The 18,828-nt window shown below is 48.7% G+C and overlaps 1 protein-coding gene across 5 annotated transcripts in view; it reads right to left on the reverse strand.

Annotated features, from left to right (window-relative positions):
* Positions 1 to 18,828, reverse strand: part of CCDC33 (coiled-coil domain containing 33) — a 157,133-nt gene that overhangs the window by 19,006 nt on the left and 119,299 nt on the right. For 4 of the 5 annotated variants that reach the window (XM_053403599.1, XM_053403600.1, XM_053403597.1 and 1 more), the window contains 3 exons: positions 14,050 to 14,100; positions 2,712 to 2,776; positions 1,225 to 1,252 (listed from right to left, as the gene is read on the reverse strand). In XM_053403599.1, coding sequence (XP_053259574.1) covers positions 1,225 to 1,252; positions 2,712 to 2,776; positions 14,050 to 14,100 — 144 coding nt within the window. The remainder of the gene's footprint in view (positions 1 to 1,224; positions 1,253 to 2,711; positions 2,777 to 14,049; positions 14,101 to 18,828) is intronic. The other variant, XM_053403601.1, reaches the window with a different exon arrangement.

Here is an 18,828-nt window from a genome sequence, read left to right on the forward strand (position 1 = left end):
TAAAAACACTCTTGTTTAGACAAACCTACCCAGATGCTTAGAAAGTTGACGTGAATTTCAACCTGTTTTAGCATTTAAACTTGGGGTAGATTTTCAACTGTTGTTGTATCCCCCCCCCCCCGATTTTATTGTTTTATCTTTTTGTAAACCCTTCTTCGGGTTGCGGGTAGATGGGAACACACTGCCTTTGCTTGTAGGCAGTGCCAAGATGGAGCTATCTTCAAATATCTGAAGGGCTGCCATGTGGAGGATGTTTTCTGCTACTCTGTGGGGAGGATCCAAACCGATGGATTCAAATGATAAAGAAAGGAGATTCTAGCTAAACATCAGGAAGAACTTTCTGGTGCTAGAGCCATTTAACAGTAGAATGAACTCCCTCAAAAGGTGGTGAACTCTGCTTCCTAGGAGGTTTTAAAGCAGAGGTTGGGTGGCCATCTACCAGGGATGCTTTAGCCGAGGTTCCTGCATTGCAGGAAGTTGGGCTAGAGGACCCCCTGGGTTCCTACCCCCTCTACAATTCTATGATTCTAGGAAGTGCCATAACTCTGTCCAAATGTGATCCTATTTATCCAAACAGAGTCTGCGCCTGTAAGCACTCAGTTCATAGGTTGTGAGTGATGTCATATCATCAATTCATTGATTAAAGGGTAACAAGAACAACAACAAGAACAACAAGAACAACAACAACAAGAACAACAACAACAACAACAACAACAACAACAACAACACATTATTTATACCCCTCCCATCTGGCTGGGTTTCCCCAGCTACTCTGGGCGGCTTCCAACAAAATATTAAAAATGCAATAAAACATCAGCCATTAAAAACTTCCCTAAACAGGGCTGCCTTCAGATGTCTTCTAAAAGTCAGAAAGTTGTTTATTTCCTTGACATCTGACAGGAGGGCGTTCCACAGGGCGGGCATCACTACCCAGTTGGTCCAATGTCAGTACACCTGTTTCCACCCAACTTTTCCATATTACCATCTTTTTTTGCAATTCTTAGCATGGGGTTCCCCCACAAAGTAAGGTTAGCATGTGAAAACGGATCAAATTTCTTTTTATTGTTGAAGCTAATGGGCCCCATCTGGCAAAATGGGTCATTTGTTACAAAACAGATAGACACCTGCTGCTTCACCTCAGCCCTTTGCATTCATTTACTGCACCTTCCCAACCCAACCCTTCCTATAAGCATAAAATGAACAGGAATCCTTTAGATCTCTTACCGGATCTGGGACCTCCTCGACGATGGGCCTGCCAAAGGCAGAACAAGGTATAAGTCAGTACTGGGAACATCTTCCTTGGGCCTTCCCAGTGAAGGCATCATTTGTATGGAGGGAACTCAGTGATGGAGGCAGGCGAATTGTGGCCTTCCACGCTCACACAGGCTAAGGAATTATCTGACTCCGGAACCCTGACATTTGGACCAGGAATGTGCATTTTGCAATGAGCAACACACCTGGGAGCTAATACATGTCCTGGGGTGGGGGTGGGGCACTCAGCAAGGGAGCGGCCAATCTGGATGGGAAGAACATTCTAGATCAGGGCCCTGAGGCTTACCCTCCTGCTTCAGAAATAAAACAACCAACTAAAGTCTTCTTCTTCTTCCTCTACTTTTAAAATGTGTTTATCAAACAGTTTGGTCCACAACTCTCAGTTGGGTCTGTGACAAAGACACAATCCAGGGAGAGATGGTCAAATACAAATGACTCTCCATTTACACAGGGGTTACATTCTGAACCCCCGTGCACACCAGTGAAATGGTGAGTCACCTGTATCAGCTCAGCTTTGCTGATCCGCAGAGCCGCATGAGCCGGAGGAACAGCATGGCTTGCCCAGCTGATGTGCAGAAAAGCGGCCGCAGCTGCGCTTCCCCGCATGTCAGCTGTTAGATGGGAAGGCCTCCTGCTTGCGAGAAGACCTCTCCACAGAGCCTGAAGAGGATGCCCTCTTTGGGCTCTGGGGAGGGTCACCTTGTGAGTCAGGAGTGCTCCCCATTTCTGGGATCCACTTCCGGTTTCCCTGTACCACACATGTGCACGGTCACGTGCAAATAGAGTGCACGGCAATGGGGAGTTGCCTCTATGTCATTTTTTTGTTTCTGACAGTTTCTCATTTCCCTGCCTTTCCACACCAGTTCATAGCTGTCAACTTTCAGATTTGAAAATAAGGGATCAGCAGCCTCGAAAATAAGGGATCAGCAACCTCACCTGTCCCGGGGACAGTCCACAGGATATCTAACAATCCGGGATAGCAGCGGGAAACAGCGCTGGAATAAGGGAATTTCCCGCAAAAAAAAAAAGGGAAGGTTGACAGCTATGCACCAGTTTGCATTTAAAAAAAAGGTCCTCATCAAAATGCATCAACATATTAGTGCAAATTTACCCTAATTTTTGCAAAACCATTTTTACTGATATAATGCATTTTTGTATGTCATTTCGCTAATTTATGCATTTAAATTCTCAATTTGCCCCTGCATATGTGTTTTTGTACACATTTCTGGGCTGGAGAATTGCACTTCAAAATCTGAAGAAGGTGCAGGTTTTGAAGGATGGCTCTGCTTTGGTTCTCAGATTCTTTGTGTGTGATTTGAGTGAGTTTGCCTTTAAATGGAGATGGATTGGATCGCCCCTCCCCCTTTTCCTAGACCCAGGTTCTTTGCAAGTCATGGGGAAGCAGTTTGCCCTCCTGTCAATTCAGCGGCCCACCCTACCTGGGAGGCTTGTCTGGGAGAATCTCCATCACAGCATCGTGGGGTGGCAACTTATCTGGGTTTATCTGCAAGACAAAAGACAGTCACTAAAGAAAACTGTCAGGCTGCTGTCACCCACACCCCTGACCCTCACTACTCAGAACACAGTGGAGGCCCAAAGTGGCAGCTGTCAGTGTGGTGCCTTGCTACATTTCCCCTCCCCCCCGCAGCAGTTGTGCTTTATTTGTTTGTTTGTTTGTACAGTGGTACCTCGGGATGCGAATGGGATCCGTTCCGGAGTCCTGTTCGCATCCTGAACAGAACGTAAAAAGCGTGGGCGTGGGCGCAGGTCGCGTTTTGCTGCTTCCACACATGCGTGTGACGTCATTTTGAGCGTCTGCGCATGTGGCGAAACCCGGAAGTAACGCGCTCCGTTACTTCCGGGTTGTCATGGAGCACAACCCAAAAGCGCTCAACCTAAAGCACATTCAATCCGAGGTACGACTGTATCTGTATACCTCTGTATCATTAAAAAAAACTGCTTTACAGCAACCAAAACATACAATACAGTGGTACCTTGGGTTACAGACGCTTAAGGTTACAGACTCTGCTAACCCAGAAATAGTACCTCGGGTTAAGAACTTTGCTTCAGGATGAGAACAGAAATCACAAGGCGGCAGTATGGCAGCAAGAGGCCCCATTAGCTAAAGTGGTACCTCACGTTAAGAACGGTTTCAGGTTAAGAACGGACCTCCAGAATGAATTAAGCTCTTAACCCGAGGTACCACTGTAATACCATAAAAAGCCATATAGAAAGTTCAAAACAGATATCAGTTAACCATGGCAGAAAGTCCTAGTCTTAATTGCCTGCTCAGGCCTGTTTTCATCAAGCGTTTAAAAGTTGGCACAGAAGGACCTGCTGAATCTCTAGGGCAGGGGTCAGCAAACTTTTTCAGCCGTGGGCCGGTCCACCGTTCCTCAGACCATGTGGTGGGCAGGACTATATTTTTTTTGGGGGGGGGGGAATGAACGAATTCCTATGCTCCACAAAAAACCCAGAGATGCATTTTAAATAAAAGCACACATTCTACTCATGTAAAAACACGCTGATTCCCAGACCGTCCGCGGGCCGGATTGAGAAGGTGAATGGGCCGCATCCGGCCCCCGGGCCTTAGGTTGCCTACCCCTGTTCTAGTGGCAGAGAGTTCCACAGGACTGGGCCAATGACACTAAAGGCTCTATTGCTCATTGTTGTCAAACAAGCCTCATGACGCTCCTGCAAGTGATCTGAGTGATCAAGATGTGGTATAAGGGTTTAGGCAGTCCCTGAGGTATCCTGGACCTAAGTTGTTAAGGGCTTTTTAAATTAATACAAGGACCCTGAACCTGGCTTGGGAGCAGGTGGCTGGCAGTTTTGCAGCACTTTGATATGGCTGTGTGCTGATGGCAGTTGGCAGATGGCTGCCACCCCATCACCAGAATCTCAGGGAATTTTTGTGTTTTCCTCCGAGGAATTTGAGGCAGCTTATATGGTTCTTTTTTGGGACGCGGGTGGCGCTGTGGGTAAAAGCCTCAGCGCCTAGGGCTTGCCGATCGAAAGGTCGGTGGTTCGAATCCCCGCGGCGGGGTGCGCTCCCGTTGTTCGGTCCCAGCTCCTGCCAACCTAGCAGTTCGAAAGCACCCCCGGGTGCAAGTAGATAAATAGGGACCGCTTACTAGCAGGAAGGTAAACGGCGTTTCCGTGTGCGGCTCTGGCTCCAGAGCAGCGATGTCACGCTGGCCACGTGACCCGGAAGTGTCTCCTGACAGCGCTGGCCCCCGGCCTCTTGAGTGAGATGGGCGCACAACCCTAGAGTCTGTCAAGACTGGCCCGTACGGGCAGGGGTACCTTTACCTTTACCTTTTTATATGGTTCTTTCCCCTCCCTCCTGCTCCCTCAACAGACCTGTGAGGTAGATAAAACAGGGATTGTGACTGCTGCAAGGTCACCTAGGCCCCTTCTGCACTATAGTGCTAAAGCAGGATCCTACCACTTTATGAACAGGCATGGCTGGGAGCTGTAGTTTGAGGGTGCTGAAGGTTGTTTCCTGATTCCCTTCACAGAGCTACAGTTCTCAAAATGGTTTTACAGTACAGTAATTCGCTCTTCACAGGGAAGCTGCGAGGCGGCTGGCGTGCAAGGGCAAATCCTTGCACCGACAGAGCCAAAGACTTAAGTGCCACTTTGGATACAAGCAAATAGTAATAACAATAATAATTAATAATGTCATTATCCATCCATTTATCAATCCATCATCCATCAGTAGAAAGACACTTTAGTTTAGTTACTTTGGAACTCCCTGCCTATTGATATCAAGCAGGTGCCTTTGCTGTGCTCGTTTTGGTACCTGCTAAAAACATCCTTGTTTAGACCAGCCCATCCAGATGCTGAGAAAGTTGATGTGAATGAATTTTAATCTGTTTTAATATTTAACTTTTCTACGTTTCAAAGAATTGTGTCAATTTTTTCTTGTTTTCTTGTTTTAACTTTTTGTAAACCGTTTCGATGGTGTTTTTTTAAAAAAACAATCAAATAGTATATAAATATTATTAAATAAACAAACAAATAATCCTCAGTGTCATGCTAAATTAAACCAAATCCCCTTTGCTGTTACTGCAAATACAGCCCCTACAAGGAAGGGCATGTAACACTAATTCACACTAAACAAATGTGAAGGTAGACAGCAACAGACTTGCAGGGTAGGACAGGCTCTCACTATACAGTGGTGCCTCAGGTTACATACGCTTCAGGTTACAGACGCATCAGGTTACAGACTCCGCTAACCCAGAAATAGTGCTTCAGGTTAAGAACTTTGCTTCAGGATGAGAACAGAAATCGTGCTCCGGCGGCGCGGCGGCAGCAGGAGGCCCCATTAGCTAAAGTGGTGCTTCAGGTTAAGAACAGTTTCAGGTTAAGAACGGACCTCCGGAACGAATTAAGTACTTAACCCGAGGTACCACTGTATATGACAAATCAGAGGGAAGCAACTACAGAGCTCAGCCGGATTTCCTCTCATGGAAGTACATAGGATTGCAGCAGAAATGGTTTGTTCAGCCCCAGCCGCAAGAATCCCAAAGTCAAAGAAAGACTGTAAGGATTCTACTTCCTCCTCCTGCAGCCCCAAATACTCACTGTTGCAGAGAAGGGGCGGTAATACAGTGCCATCTGAGTGCTTTGGATGTGCCTCACGCCATCCCATGGGTGGCAGAAATAAAAAGATCCTCTGGCAGAGATCAGATTAACAAGCCTCTCCACTGGTTGCCAGGCGCCTGTCACTCCAAACAGCAACCTCCAGAGGTACGGCACAAACTCCGGAACCGCAAAGCAAACAGGTGTGCTCACCTGTCCTCCCGGAAGAGGCTCCAGAGGGCTTTGCATCACATCTGCCGGCTCCATCGCCAACAGAGTCAACTGCTAATGGGACGCAATGCCAGCTGGACCCTAAACTGCCACAACTCTCCTGTGGGCAGGGCAGGTGTTGGCACCTGATTGCAGAGGTGACCTGCTGCCCAGCTCACTCCGGAAGCTGCCGTTGCTACAACACAGCTCCTTGTAGCAACCAGGGTGTCAAATCTCCTTTGCCACACACAGGGACACAAATGCAGCACCTGTTGAATGTTGGGGTTTTTTTGGACAGTTGTTAAAGACGCAGGTGCCCTGGCAGAAAGCAGAAAGGACTACAGAAAGCAGAAAGGATGCGGGTGGCTTTGGGTTAAACCACAGAGCCTAGGGCTTGCCGATCAGAAGGTTGGCGGTTCGAATCCCCGTGACGGGGTGAGCTCCCGTTGATCGGTCCCAGCTCCTGCCAACCTAGCAGTTCGAAAGCACGAAGTGCAAGCAGATAAATAGGTACCGCTCCGGCGGGAAGGTAAATGGCGTTTCCGTGCACTGCTCTGGTTTGTCAGAAGCGGCTTAGTCATGCTGGCCACATGACCCGGAAGCTGTCTGCAGACAAACGCCAGCTTCCTCGGCCAATAAAGCGAGATGAGTGCCGCAACCCCAGAGTCGTCCGCGACTGGACCTAATGGTCAGGGGTCCCTTTACCTTTACCTTTAAAGGCGCAGGTGCCCTGGCAGAAAACAGAAAGGACTGCAGAAAGGATGCGGGTGGCGCTGTGGGTTAAACCACAGAGCCTTGGGCTTGCAGTTTAGAAGATCGGCAGTTCTAATCCCTGTGACGGGGTGAGCTCCCGTTGATCGGTCCCAGCTCCTGTTAACCTAGCAGTTCAAAAGCATGTCAAAGTGCAAGTAGATAAATAGGTACCACTCTGGCGGGAAGGCAAACGGCGTTTCCATGCACTGCTCTGGTTCGCCAAAAGCGGCTTAGTCATGCTGGCCACATGACCCGGACGCTGTACGCCGGCTCCCTTGGCCAATAAAGCGAGATGAGTGCCACATCCCCAGAGTCATCCGCAACTGAACCTAATGGTCAGGGGTCCCTTTACCTTTATCTTTAAAGGTGCAGGTGCCCTAGCAGAAAGCAGAAAGGACTACAAAAGTTGGACTACAACACTTGGAGGGCCCTGGGTCATCCGCACCAGGTGAAAGGATTGAGATGGACTGTAGGAAGGATGCACACAATATATGAACACTTGCACATCAACAGCCCCTGGTCCCCTGGTCAACGGACGGGGACATTTGCTGCGATGCTCTTTCTGGGAAGCAGGGGTGCCAACGGAGGTCACTTCTACACCATAAATTGAAAAGTGGACATCCAATGAAGCTGAATGTTGAGAGATTTGGGACAGATAAAAGGAAGGACTTCTTTATGCAGCACATGTGTCAGGGGCTCAGGAGCAGAAGCACAGGGGAGAGAGGAAATGGAGAGCGAAGGGGAGGAATCCGAGGGCAGCGTAGGGGAGTATGACAGTGACCCGAGAGATTCCATGAGCTTCTCCAGCGAATCAGAAGATTCCCAGAAGGGGGCGCCGATGGTCAGGGCAAGGGGGGTCCCAGGGGGGACGCACCAGAAACAAGGGGCCAGCGGGGACTCCCAAAGCAGCAGCGGGGGATCAGGACCAGCTTCCCCACCAGAGCGCAGTGGGGGGGAAGAGTCACATGTGTCAGGACCAGCGTCTCCTCCAGTGGGGAGAGAAGATGAGTCAGGGCTGACCACGCCTCCATCGGAAAGTGGGGGAACGGAGGGGAGGTCAGTTCCAGCTAGCCTCCCCGAAGGAGGGAGCAGTGACAGCAGCAGTGCAACGGTCAGGAGGAAGGTTGCAGGCTGGGCGCGCGCGCCAAGTTCAAATGTACAGGTGCGCGGGACAGCAGGAAACCCGGATTGGGAACCAGGTCCTAAAGCCCGCCGGAGGGAGGGGGAAGATTCAGGGGACTCAGCGTCAGAAGAGTCTAGGAAGGGCGAGACCCCGACGGACAGGTGGAACCAGAGGAGGAAAGAGCAAAGGAAGAGGTGGAGCAAGGCTAGAGTCTTAAACTGGTGTTTGGGGGGAGGAGATTCAGACGGAGCTTCAGCGGTCTAGAGTTTGAGACGTAGGGCTGCGCGCTGCGGCTGTGGAAGTGAAACTGAACTTCAATAAAGACTTTCGTACTTAACAACGAAGCGGCGTTGGTCCTTTGTGAGCTGGGACCTCGGGCAGCTCTGACAACATGGTTAATCGATGGAACTCCTTGCCACAGGAGGCAGAGATGGCAACCAACTTGAGTGGCTTTAAAGGAGGATCAGACACATTCGTGAAGGAGGAGAGGGCTGTTGGTGGCTCTGCTCTTCTTCCCCAGTGGGAGGCAGGAATGCTTCCAGATACCAGTAGCTGGAGAGTGAAGGGGAGAGTTGCTCTTGGGCTCAAATCCTGCTTGCGGGTTTCCTTTTGGGGCATCTGCTTGGTGTGGGATGTGAAACACAGAGCAGTCAAGTACAACATCCCTAGAGTGGACATAAAAAGGGGGTGTCTGGACCAGCCAGTCGGAACTTCCTGTTTCCTGCTAGGCTGGGACAGACTTCCTCTACATGTGACCAGAGGTGGGCATGACCTCACCTATGCAAGTAACAAAATACCTCAATGGAGGTCGCCATCTCTCTCTCTCTGACTACATTCATCGAAGAAGCAACATCTGCTTATCCTAAGATGCTCTCTTGGCTTCAGCCAAGAGAGGACAAAGGAGCTGTCTCCTTATCGGATAGTTTCCAGGTGTATGTTACTTTTGTAACTTGAGTCTGCCTTCTGGGATCAATCTGTGAACAGAATGTGAGTGAGTAAACTCTTTTATAGAAGACTGTCGTGTCTACAGTGGTTCCTCGGGTTACAGACGCTTCAGGTTACAGACTCTGCTAACCCAGAAATAGTACCTCGGGTTAAGAACTTTGCTTCAGGATGAGAACAGAAACTGTGCTCCTGCGGTGCAGCGGCAGTGGGAGGCCCCATTAGCTAACGTGGTGCTTCAGGTTAAGAACAGTTTCAGGTTAAGAACGGACCTCCAGAACGAATTAAGTTATTAACCCGAGGTACCACAGTATTTCTTTTATGAGGAACTAAAGGGGAAATTGCCAGGCAACTTATTTTAGAGGCTTTAGCGAGCCTGAGCAAACGCATCCGCTGTGCAAGTTTAAAAAGGGGAATGTTACTCTGCTAAATTGTGAACTTGTTAACACAAGTTGGAAAGGATATAATCAAACAATATATCCTCTCCTGCATCCCTGAACATTCCCACACTTGGCCACTGTGAGAACAGGATGCTGGACTGGGTGGGCCATTGGCCTGATCCAGCAGGCTCTTCTTATGTTCTTAAGTGCTTCTGGACAACTTTGAATAGCCATGGCTCTCCCCCAAAGCATCCTGGGAGCTGTATTTGGTTCAGGGTGCTGAGAGTTGATGGGAGACTCCCTATTCCCTTCACAGAGCTACAATTCCCAGACTTCCCTGGGAAGAAGAAGGATTGCCAGTTAAACCACTTCGGTGGTACAGCAGGGCTTTGACTGTATGGTGGGGGCTGTGGCCCCTGACTGGCCTGGCCTCCATGGGTAGCAGAGCCCCATTGTGTTTCCCCACCCCTACCAGCCAGAGCCCAACCTTAACTCTCTTTGTCCTCCTCTCTGACTCAGCACCAGGCTCCTCTAGAGATGACAGAGAGAGGTATCAGTCCCTCACTCCCTGCTGCTTAGATGCTGAGCACCAGAGCCTTTTGCTGCCTCAGCACCTTTCTCTGCCATGCACTCCGCTTCTCATGTTTCAAAGGCTCAATTAGCTTCTGAGGCTTCTCAGCTTTTAAACGTCTCCCTCCGTGACCTTCCTGGGAACGCCTCAGATCTCCTTGGGCTTGGTCTGTTTTGCTGCACCCCTCCTGGATCTGTCTATGGGGGAGAGATTTGGCATGGTTTGCATCGTCCGCTGTGTCTTCTTTCAGCGGCCAAAACGACCTTGTGCTGGCGATCCGCTGCTTTCATTTCCCCTGTGAAGTTGCATGTGTCTACTTTGAGAAGGAACGTTGGGAGCTGCCTTCCACCGAATCAGGACATTTGTCTGTTTAGCTCAGTGTTGGCCACACTGTTGGAAAGCGCAGCAAAGGCTCTCTGGGGTTTCAGTCTTGCAGGGGTCTCTCTCAGCCCAACCTGGAGATGCCATTACAGTGGTACCTCAGGTTATATACGCTTCAGGTTACAGACTCCGCTAACCCAGAAATAGTACGTCGGGTTAAGAACTTTACCTCAGGATGAGAACAGGAATTGTGCGCCAGCGGCGCGGTGGCAGCGTGAGGCCCCATTAGCTAAAGTGGTGCTTCAGGTTAAGAATAGTTTCAGGTTAAGAATGGACCTCTGGAACGAATTAAGTACTTAACCCGAGGTACCAATGTAGTGGAGACTGAACATGTGCAGAACATGCTCTGCAACTGAGCTATGGTGGTTCTTCTTTGGGGAAGCGACAGCCTTCAAGACATGTTTTGTGTGTGTGTGTGTGTGTGTGTGTGTGTGTGTGTGTGTGGCATTTCTATCCAAGACGCTCAAGGCGATGTGCATGCTTCTCCCCATTTCCTCACGGAGTCCCCACAACAACCCTGTGAGGTAAGCTAGGCTGAGAGGCATTGGCTTGCCCAAAGTCACACCCAGTGTGCTTTAAGGCTGTGATGGACAGCCGAGCCAGACCTGAGTCTGAAGAAGAAGAAGAAGAGTTTGGATTTGATATCCCGCTTTATCACTACCCGAAGGAGTCTCAAAGTGGCTAACAATCTCCTTTCCCTTCCTCCCCCACAACAAACACTCTGTGAGGTGAGTGGGGCTGAGAGACTTCAGAGAAGTGTGACTGGCCCAAGGTCACCCAGCAGCTGCATGTGGAGGAGCGCAGACGTGAACCCGGTTCACCAGATTACGAGTCCACCGCTCTTAACCACTACACTCACACTGGTGATGCAGCCCTTCAGAAATCCCCCCAAGAGGGCTGGAGCCTCTCTCTGATTGGCTACCAAGACAGCCAGCCAGAGGGGGGTGGAGCCACTGGCGGAGGAAGAGGAGTGCAGGGGGAGCGCACCGCCCCTGGCAGTGTGATCCTGGCAGGGTGCCATCATGGCTGCCCCCCACCTGCGTTTGGGCACCATGCCCCTGCAGGTGGCGCACCCCGCTCCCAGGATGCGTACCAGCCCCACTCCTGCCTGCTCTCCGCCACCCCACCCCCCTGGTGCTGGAGCATAAAGCTCCGCCACTGGGTGCAGGCGGGCACTATCCTGCCACATGCTTTAGACCAGGGGTCAGCAACCTTTTTCAGCCGTGGGCCGGTCCACCGTCCCTCAGACCTTGTGGGGGGCTGGACTATATATTTATTTTTTTTGGGGGGGGGGATGAACGAATTCCAATGCCCCACAAATAACTCAGAGGTGCTTTTTAAATAAAAGCACACATTCTACTCATGCAAAAACACCAGGCAGGCCCCACAAATAACCCAGAGATGCATTTTAAATAAAAGGATGCATTCTACTCATGTAAAAACACGCTGATTCCCAGACCGTCCGAGGGCCAGATTGAGAAGGTGATTGGGCCGCATCTGGCCCCCGGGCCTTAGGCTGCCTACCCCTGCTTTAGACCCAACCAGTTATATTTCCTCTGCTATCTATCTATCTGCTATTTCCTCCACGGAGCTCAAGGTGACCTACATGGTTCTCCCACCTCCTCATTGAATCCCACAACAATCCTGTAAGGTAGGCCAGGCTGAAGGGCAAGAGTGACCAGCCCCTGAGGTCGCAGCCAGTGAGATTCCTGGTGGAGCGGGGACTTGAACCCTGGTCTCTCTCAGCTCATAGTCCATCACACTGTGTGCGACACCACCCCTGGCTCTCTGCTAGATTTAATAGGTCAAGTGGGACCAATTAAGGTCAAGGGGGCACACTGCTGGGTGCAGAATTTAGGCCCTTGACCGGACCCTCAGAGACAGGGCACAGAGGAGAGAGACAGAGGCAGAGATATACCGTATATTTTGCTCTATAAGACTCACTTTTTCCCTCCTAAAAAGTAAGGGGATATGGAGCGAATGCAGGCTGCGCAGCTATCCCAGAAGCCAGAACAGCAAGAGGGATCGCTGCTTTCGCTGCGCAGCGATCCCTCTTGCTGTTCTGGCTTCTGGATTCAGAATATTTTTTTTCTTGTTTTCCTCCTCCAAAAACTAGGTGCGTCTTTGTTGGGATACTGCCAGGGAGACAAAGTCCATCTGAGCCCCCAAGCCGGCTGCCGGACGATCCATCGACCTCCTGTAGACAGGCAGTATCAGCAAATAGCGACACGAAGCCTCAGAAATAGATTGCCACATTCTTAGGCTGGTGCACACTCTATCAGCAGAATTCACACAGCGAAAGATGCACAGCAGGAGAGCATATTTACAAGTTTATTCAACGCTGGTCAGAACAAAGAAAAACATGACCGCCTGATTCAGCGTTCAGGCACGAAGCAAGAAACGAAAGCGACTGAAAACATAAACATCCTGTGAACAGGAAATACGCAGACTCTGTGACTCACAAAGCCTGCTCCCTTTTAAGGTGGAACGGAAATATCCTGGTCTAGTGCGTCTTATGGAGCGAAAAATACAGTACTTTGCTGCTCATCAACTCTGTCATCCTGTCAGCTGGGGACCTGCTCCTTCACCCTGTTTGCGCGTTGTAAGATTTCTCAGAAATGTGCTTTAGTCTCACAAAGTACGGGAAGAGTACTTCACACAGACAACAGGCCAGTGGTGGTGCCGTGGTTAGAGTGTCAGACTAGGCCCTGGGAGTTCGAATTCCCGCCCTCTCAGCCATTGAGCTCTTTGGGTGTGATATTGGGCGCCAGTCACTTGCTCTCATCCTAACCTACCTAGCGGGTCTACTGTGAGGGTACAATTAGGAGGAGAACCACGTATTGCACCCTGAGTTCCTTGGAGGAAAAAGTGAGACATAAATGTAATATATAAATAATTAGTAAGTACTTTAAGCCTGCGCATATTCAGTTTTACATGCTTGGCAAAATAATTTTTTTAAGGGTGGGGCAGAAAGGGGTCAAGCATCGGGGGGAAAAGACTTTGGTAATCCCACCTGTCATTGAACCCAATGTGTTTTAACTATACAACTGCAATTTTGGCTTTAGGTGTGATCCCTGGAACGTAACCCCTGTGAGTGTTGTGGGCTTACTGTAATAAGTCAGTAAATATGGACAAGCCAAAGTTATTATAATTTTTTAGAGAAGTAACTCCAAAAACACTTGCAAAAAAGAAGCAGCAAATCCGTATCTATGTTAAGGATATGCTTCACCTCAGCCAAACAGGCAAGTGGGGATGTGGCCATAGATGTTTAATACTTAAAACCCTAAAGAATTAGCATCATTAGTGATCAGTGGCAAAGCAAGAGAGTGGCTTCCTCTTTGAGCCTTGGAGCAGGGACCTGTCCGTCTATACTTCCATCGCTTGGCACTGCTACAGGGGCCACACAATACCCTTTCTGCAGCGCCTGTACTTTGGAACTCCCTGCCAATTGATATCAAGCAGGTTACCTTTGCTGTGCTCTTTTTGGTGCTTGCTTAAAAACAGATTTATAGAATGTGGAGGTAACTTTAATCTGTTTCGTATTTTAACTTTTGTATGTTGTAACGCACAATTTTATTGATTTTCTTGTTTTGTCTTTTTGTAAGCTGCTTTGTGGTTTTTTTTTTAAAACAGCCAAGCTGTGTATAAATCTTATGACATAATAAAATAAAATATATTGATGGTGCTGTGAAAACAGAGAGCAGCATTGATACCCTGAGAGGTGGCCTGGCCAAACAGCACTGTAGACAGTCAAGGGGACACATCCCTCAAGAGCAAACCATGCTTTTGATCATGAAATCAGACAACACGGTGGCTTGAGCCACACTCACCTGTTTTAGGTCAAACAAGGAGCTCTTGTGTTCAGGAGCAATGAAGGAACTCTGGAAAACACAATATAGTTCCCCCTATTATTTTCATCCAAGGACAATCCTCACAGAAGAAAATGGTTATAAAATCAAATCCACTGAGCATGGTGTAGATATGAAGAATGCAGGTCGGGGGAATCTCGGTTCTGAACAGATATTGCTCCTGGTTCTCCAGGAACGCCCTGCACCACAAAGATGTCGAGAGGTAGTCATGCGGGTTTAGAGACACTCGTTTTTATTTAATGAGATTTGCAAATGCAGTAAACAAAAGCAAGCAAACAAAACATCAAGTTTAAAAAAAAGAATAAATACAGTCAAAAGAGCAATACAAAATAGCAGAATAAAAATCATAATGATCATAGGTAAAGGTAAAGGGACCCCTGACCATTAGGTCCAGTCGCGAATGACTTTGGGGTTGCGGCGCTCATCTCGCTTTACTGGCCGAGGGAGCCAGCCAGCATGTGGCCAGCATGACTAAGCTGCTTCTGGCGAACCAGAGCAGCGCACGGAAACGCCATTTACCTTCGCACCGGAGCAGTACCTATTTATCTACTTGCAATTTGACGTGCTTTCAAACTGCTAGGTTGGCAGGAGCAGGGACCGAGCAACGGGAGCTCACCCCATCGCGGGGATTCGAACTGCCGACCTTCTGATCGGCAAGTCCTAGGCTCAGTGGTTTAGACCACAGCGCCACCCTCGTAGAAAGCTTTAAAAAAGAACAAGTAGCATAAAATATATTCCATGGTGATTTACAAGGTTCATATTTATATGTAACTTATTAAATAATCACAAATGTTGCCAAATAAACTCTTTTAGTAGGAATGTGCCAACTATAAGAGTGTTTGGTCATATCAATCACAAATCACCCCAAGCAGAAGCTGGAAGGGCCCACCTCATCCCTGGCAACACATAGTTTATAAGTCAGTTTTTTGGAAATGGTAATAAGCAGGATTTCCTAAAACCCTCAATCCAGAGAGTAACAGGATGCGTCCTTCCTCCAGAGATCCCTAGACGAGCAGCAACCAGCAAGTATAGAATTATTTGTTGAGGAGTAACAGCAACAGCAGTCACAAAATTAAAAGACGCCTGCTTCTTGGGAGAAAAGCAAAGACAAACCTAGACAGCATCTTAAAAAGCAGAGACATCACCTTGCCAACAAAGGTCCGTATAGTTAAAGCTATGGTTTTCCCAGCAGTGATGTATGGAAGTGAGAGCTGGACCATAAAGAAGGCTGATCACCGAAGAATTGATGCTTTTGGATTATGGTGCTGGAGGAGACTCTTGAGAGTCTCAAGGACTGCAAGAAGATCAAATCTATCCATTCTGAAGGAAATCAGTCCTGAGTGCTCACTGGAAGGACAGATCCTGAAGCTGAGGCTCCAATCCTTTGGCCACCTCATGAGAAGAGAAGACTCCCTGGAAAAGACCCTGATGTTGGGAAAGATGGAGGGCAGAAGGAGAAGGGACGTCAGAGGACGAGATGGTTGGACAGTGTTCTCAAAGCTACAAACATGAGTCTGACCAAACTGAGGGAGGCAGTGGAAGACAGGAGGGCCTGGTGTGCTCTGGTCCATAGGGTCACGAAGAGTCGGACAGGACTAAACGACTAAACAACAACAAGGCCAGCTTCAGCTCCATTCAAGATGGATGAGAGACACAATTTAGCATCCAAGGTGACCTGTTTGCCAACAATAATGTCAATCTCCATGGCAGAGAACTTTTGCTTCCAGAACTTCTGAATATTCTTACATCCCCACCACATATGTGGAAAAGTTCATTGCACTCTCATTTTAAAAAAAAATAAGCGTATGACTTCTATCCAAAGCAGCACTAAGTCACTCATTCTGTTAGTGCAATGGGTTCCTTTCCTCCCCACCCCTCCTGCAGGCCCCCTAAATCTGTTCTGGCGTTTCCCTGCAACCTGCCTGAGCAAACAGGGGAAGGCACAGAGTGCACATGGTAGGGGGGTGTAGGAAAGGGGGAAATGTTCCATTGCACAAGCATAAATCATTGCGCTAGCAGAAGGAGTGCATTGGACAGCACCCAATATTCCTATGCAGCTTTTCCTGGGAGGCTTACAGAAGGTAAAATTTTGAATTTGAATTTTAAAATAGAACAACCCAGAAGAATAAAGCCCATTCACAATAAACTCCTGCCTTGAATCAGCAAATGGAGACAAACATTACGCAAGGTGCTGCAACCTGACTCACAACCCCTGGTAGGGTTTAGATGTGTGACACCTGTGTGACATATACAGGGCAGCCATTTGACCTTCGCCTTCCACCTTCATGAGTCATTACAAGCTAGATATTTACGCCTCAGCGGAGGTCTCCTTGGGAGACGAGTGGTTCAACACGTGTTTAACACCGAAGAGGTAGGGCCCACAGCGGCTCCCATCTGATTTGGGAACTGCTGAGATACATTCCACACAGGATCGTATTTCCCTTCCTATAGGAGAAGCAAACGTTGCTACTTACCATGATAAGTTCCTTCTCTGTAGGGAGAAATATGATCTGGCCCTCCCAGGTATTGCTGTGTACATGGGAGAGGTCATCAGTCACAGAGCATGGAGGGTTGCCCAGGGGGCCAGACGTACCTCCCCCCACAATGTTCAGGGGCTTCCTATCTCTCCATCCCTCTTGCTCTTTAGCACATACCAGGGGCAGCAACGGCATCCCCCTTCTCCTCCTCACCTGCCCTATCTACCTGGCAAAACAGAGAGGCATGTCCCACTAGGACTGCTGAATTTCCTGCTAACTATTTGGTTTCCTTCTTTTTTAGTCTGTTAGTTGCTTATTCCTGACTGTACAGTTACCTGCTTAAGCACAAATTGAACTGGAGATAAAGTGGTTGTCCCTGCCCCAGGTATACTCTAAAAGCCCCCACAAACAAGCAAACCAGTTACTTCCTGCCAGTGGTAAGATGGGCAGTGACAACCCACACAGGATCATACTTCTCCCTACAGAGAAGGAACTTATCACGGTAAGTACCAACGCTCGCCTCTCCCCAGTATACACGCAAAATATTGGGTTGTATCCAATGTGCCTGGGATGCGGGTGGCACTGTGGGTTAAACCACAGAGCCTAGGGCTTGCTGATCAGAAGGTCGGCGGTTCGAATCCCCGCAACAGGGTGAGCTCCTGTTGTTCGGTCCCTGCTCCTGCCAACCTAGCAGTTTGAAAGCACGTCAAAGTGCAAGTAGATACATAGGTACCGCTCCGGCGGGAAGGTAAACGGCATTTCCGTGAGCTGCTCTGGTTTGCCAGAAGCGGCTTAGTCATGCTGGCCACATGACCCGGAAGCTGTACGCTGGCTCCCTCGGCCAGTAAAGCGAGATGAGCACTGCAACCCCAGAGTCAGCCACGACTGGACCTAATGGTCAGGGGTCCCTTTACCTTTACTTTATCCAATGTGTCACTAAGTTAAAGTCATTGCAGTTGCCTCTCCTCCTCCTTCACTGGCCCTTCATCCTCCTTCACTGGCCCTTCATCTTCCACAGCAGGCTCCCAGGGACTGGGTGGAGAAATCACTCAGAAGCAGATCCTCAGCTCCAGCCAGTTCACTTTTCTCCAAGGAATCGTCTTCCCCCTTGCCTTCAGCTACTGAATCTCTTCAGCCATCCCTTCTATTTGGTTGGCTTACAGCTGGGCTCCTGGATCACTTTAGGCCCCGTGTAGCATCTCATCAGGCAGGACTCTGACTTTTTTCTCTGAGGAGGCGTCTCCCACACTCTGCTTGCAGCTGCTCCAATTTATCGAACCACTGGCTCTGTCTGCTGTTGATCCAGTTTGTCAAGCAGTTGATCCGACTGGCCTTGCTGCTCCATTTGTCCCTGGCTTTGCTGCTGGAGCATCAATCTGAACTGCTCTAGAGGTATACCTGTTCCTCCCTTCACCTTGACTCAGGCACAGAGGTCCTCCTCCAGGAAAAATGAATCCCACTTTTGACACCATTGTTGCACGCCACCACAATCTATGAGTGAAGTGAGATTCCTGGTGTTCCAGGCATTTACCCAGAGTTCAGTTTCCTTGGAATGAGGGACAGTGAGACAGCTATGTCTCTTTAGGATATATGGTTTATTTACACATATATACAGCCTGAACCTATGATGGAGTGACTCCCAGCATTAACCCCGCAAGAAGGTCTCGCTTCTCCCAAAGCCACAGCCTTGGATTCAAGCAGAAATCAAGCATGCATCTCCCGCTTAGGCCTCTGCCTGCTTCTATCACTTTTACACACCTTTGGCCCTTTTCCTTCTCATCAATAGCCAGGTGAGGGAAGGGTGATGATGATAAATTCCTTATTAATGGCTACAAGAAAGTTAAAAGCATTGCATTTCCTGCCAGCCTGAGGTTTATTTAGATTCTAAATATATATATATTCCCACAGCTTCCTTTCCCTTTAGTAATTTTGTACGTCTTTCATATGCTAGCAAAGAGAAATTTCCCCGTATGATCTCCCTCTTTTCCTCTCTCTCATTCACCACATATATATATTTGTTCAGTGTTTTCTCCTGCACACTTATTTATTTATTTTACAAATTGCTTGGGGAGTCTTTGATGCTTGTGATGAGCTTCAGATGTTGGAATCTATTAATCATCTTGCCATGTCTGCAAAGAAACTGTTTTGCATGATCTCATGGGCCCAGCTGCAAACCTTCCAACCCCCACCCAAAAACACCAGGGACTACCTGGTGCATTTCAAGGGGTAAATGCAGACAATGGAATTCAGGGGCAGGTCTGCC

Source organism: Podarcis raffonei, chromosome 9 (assembly GCF_027172205.1).
Source record: "Podarcis raffonei isolate rPodRaf1 chromosome 9, rPodRaf1.pri, whole genome shotgun sequence".
In the NCBI taxonomy this organism is placed as follows: Eukaryota; Metazoa; Chordata; class Lepidosauria; order Squamata; family Lacertidae; genus Podarcis; species Podarcis raffonei.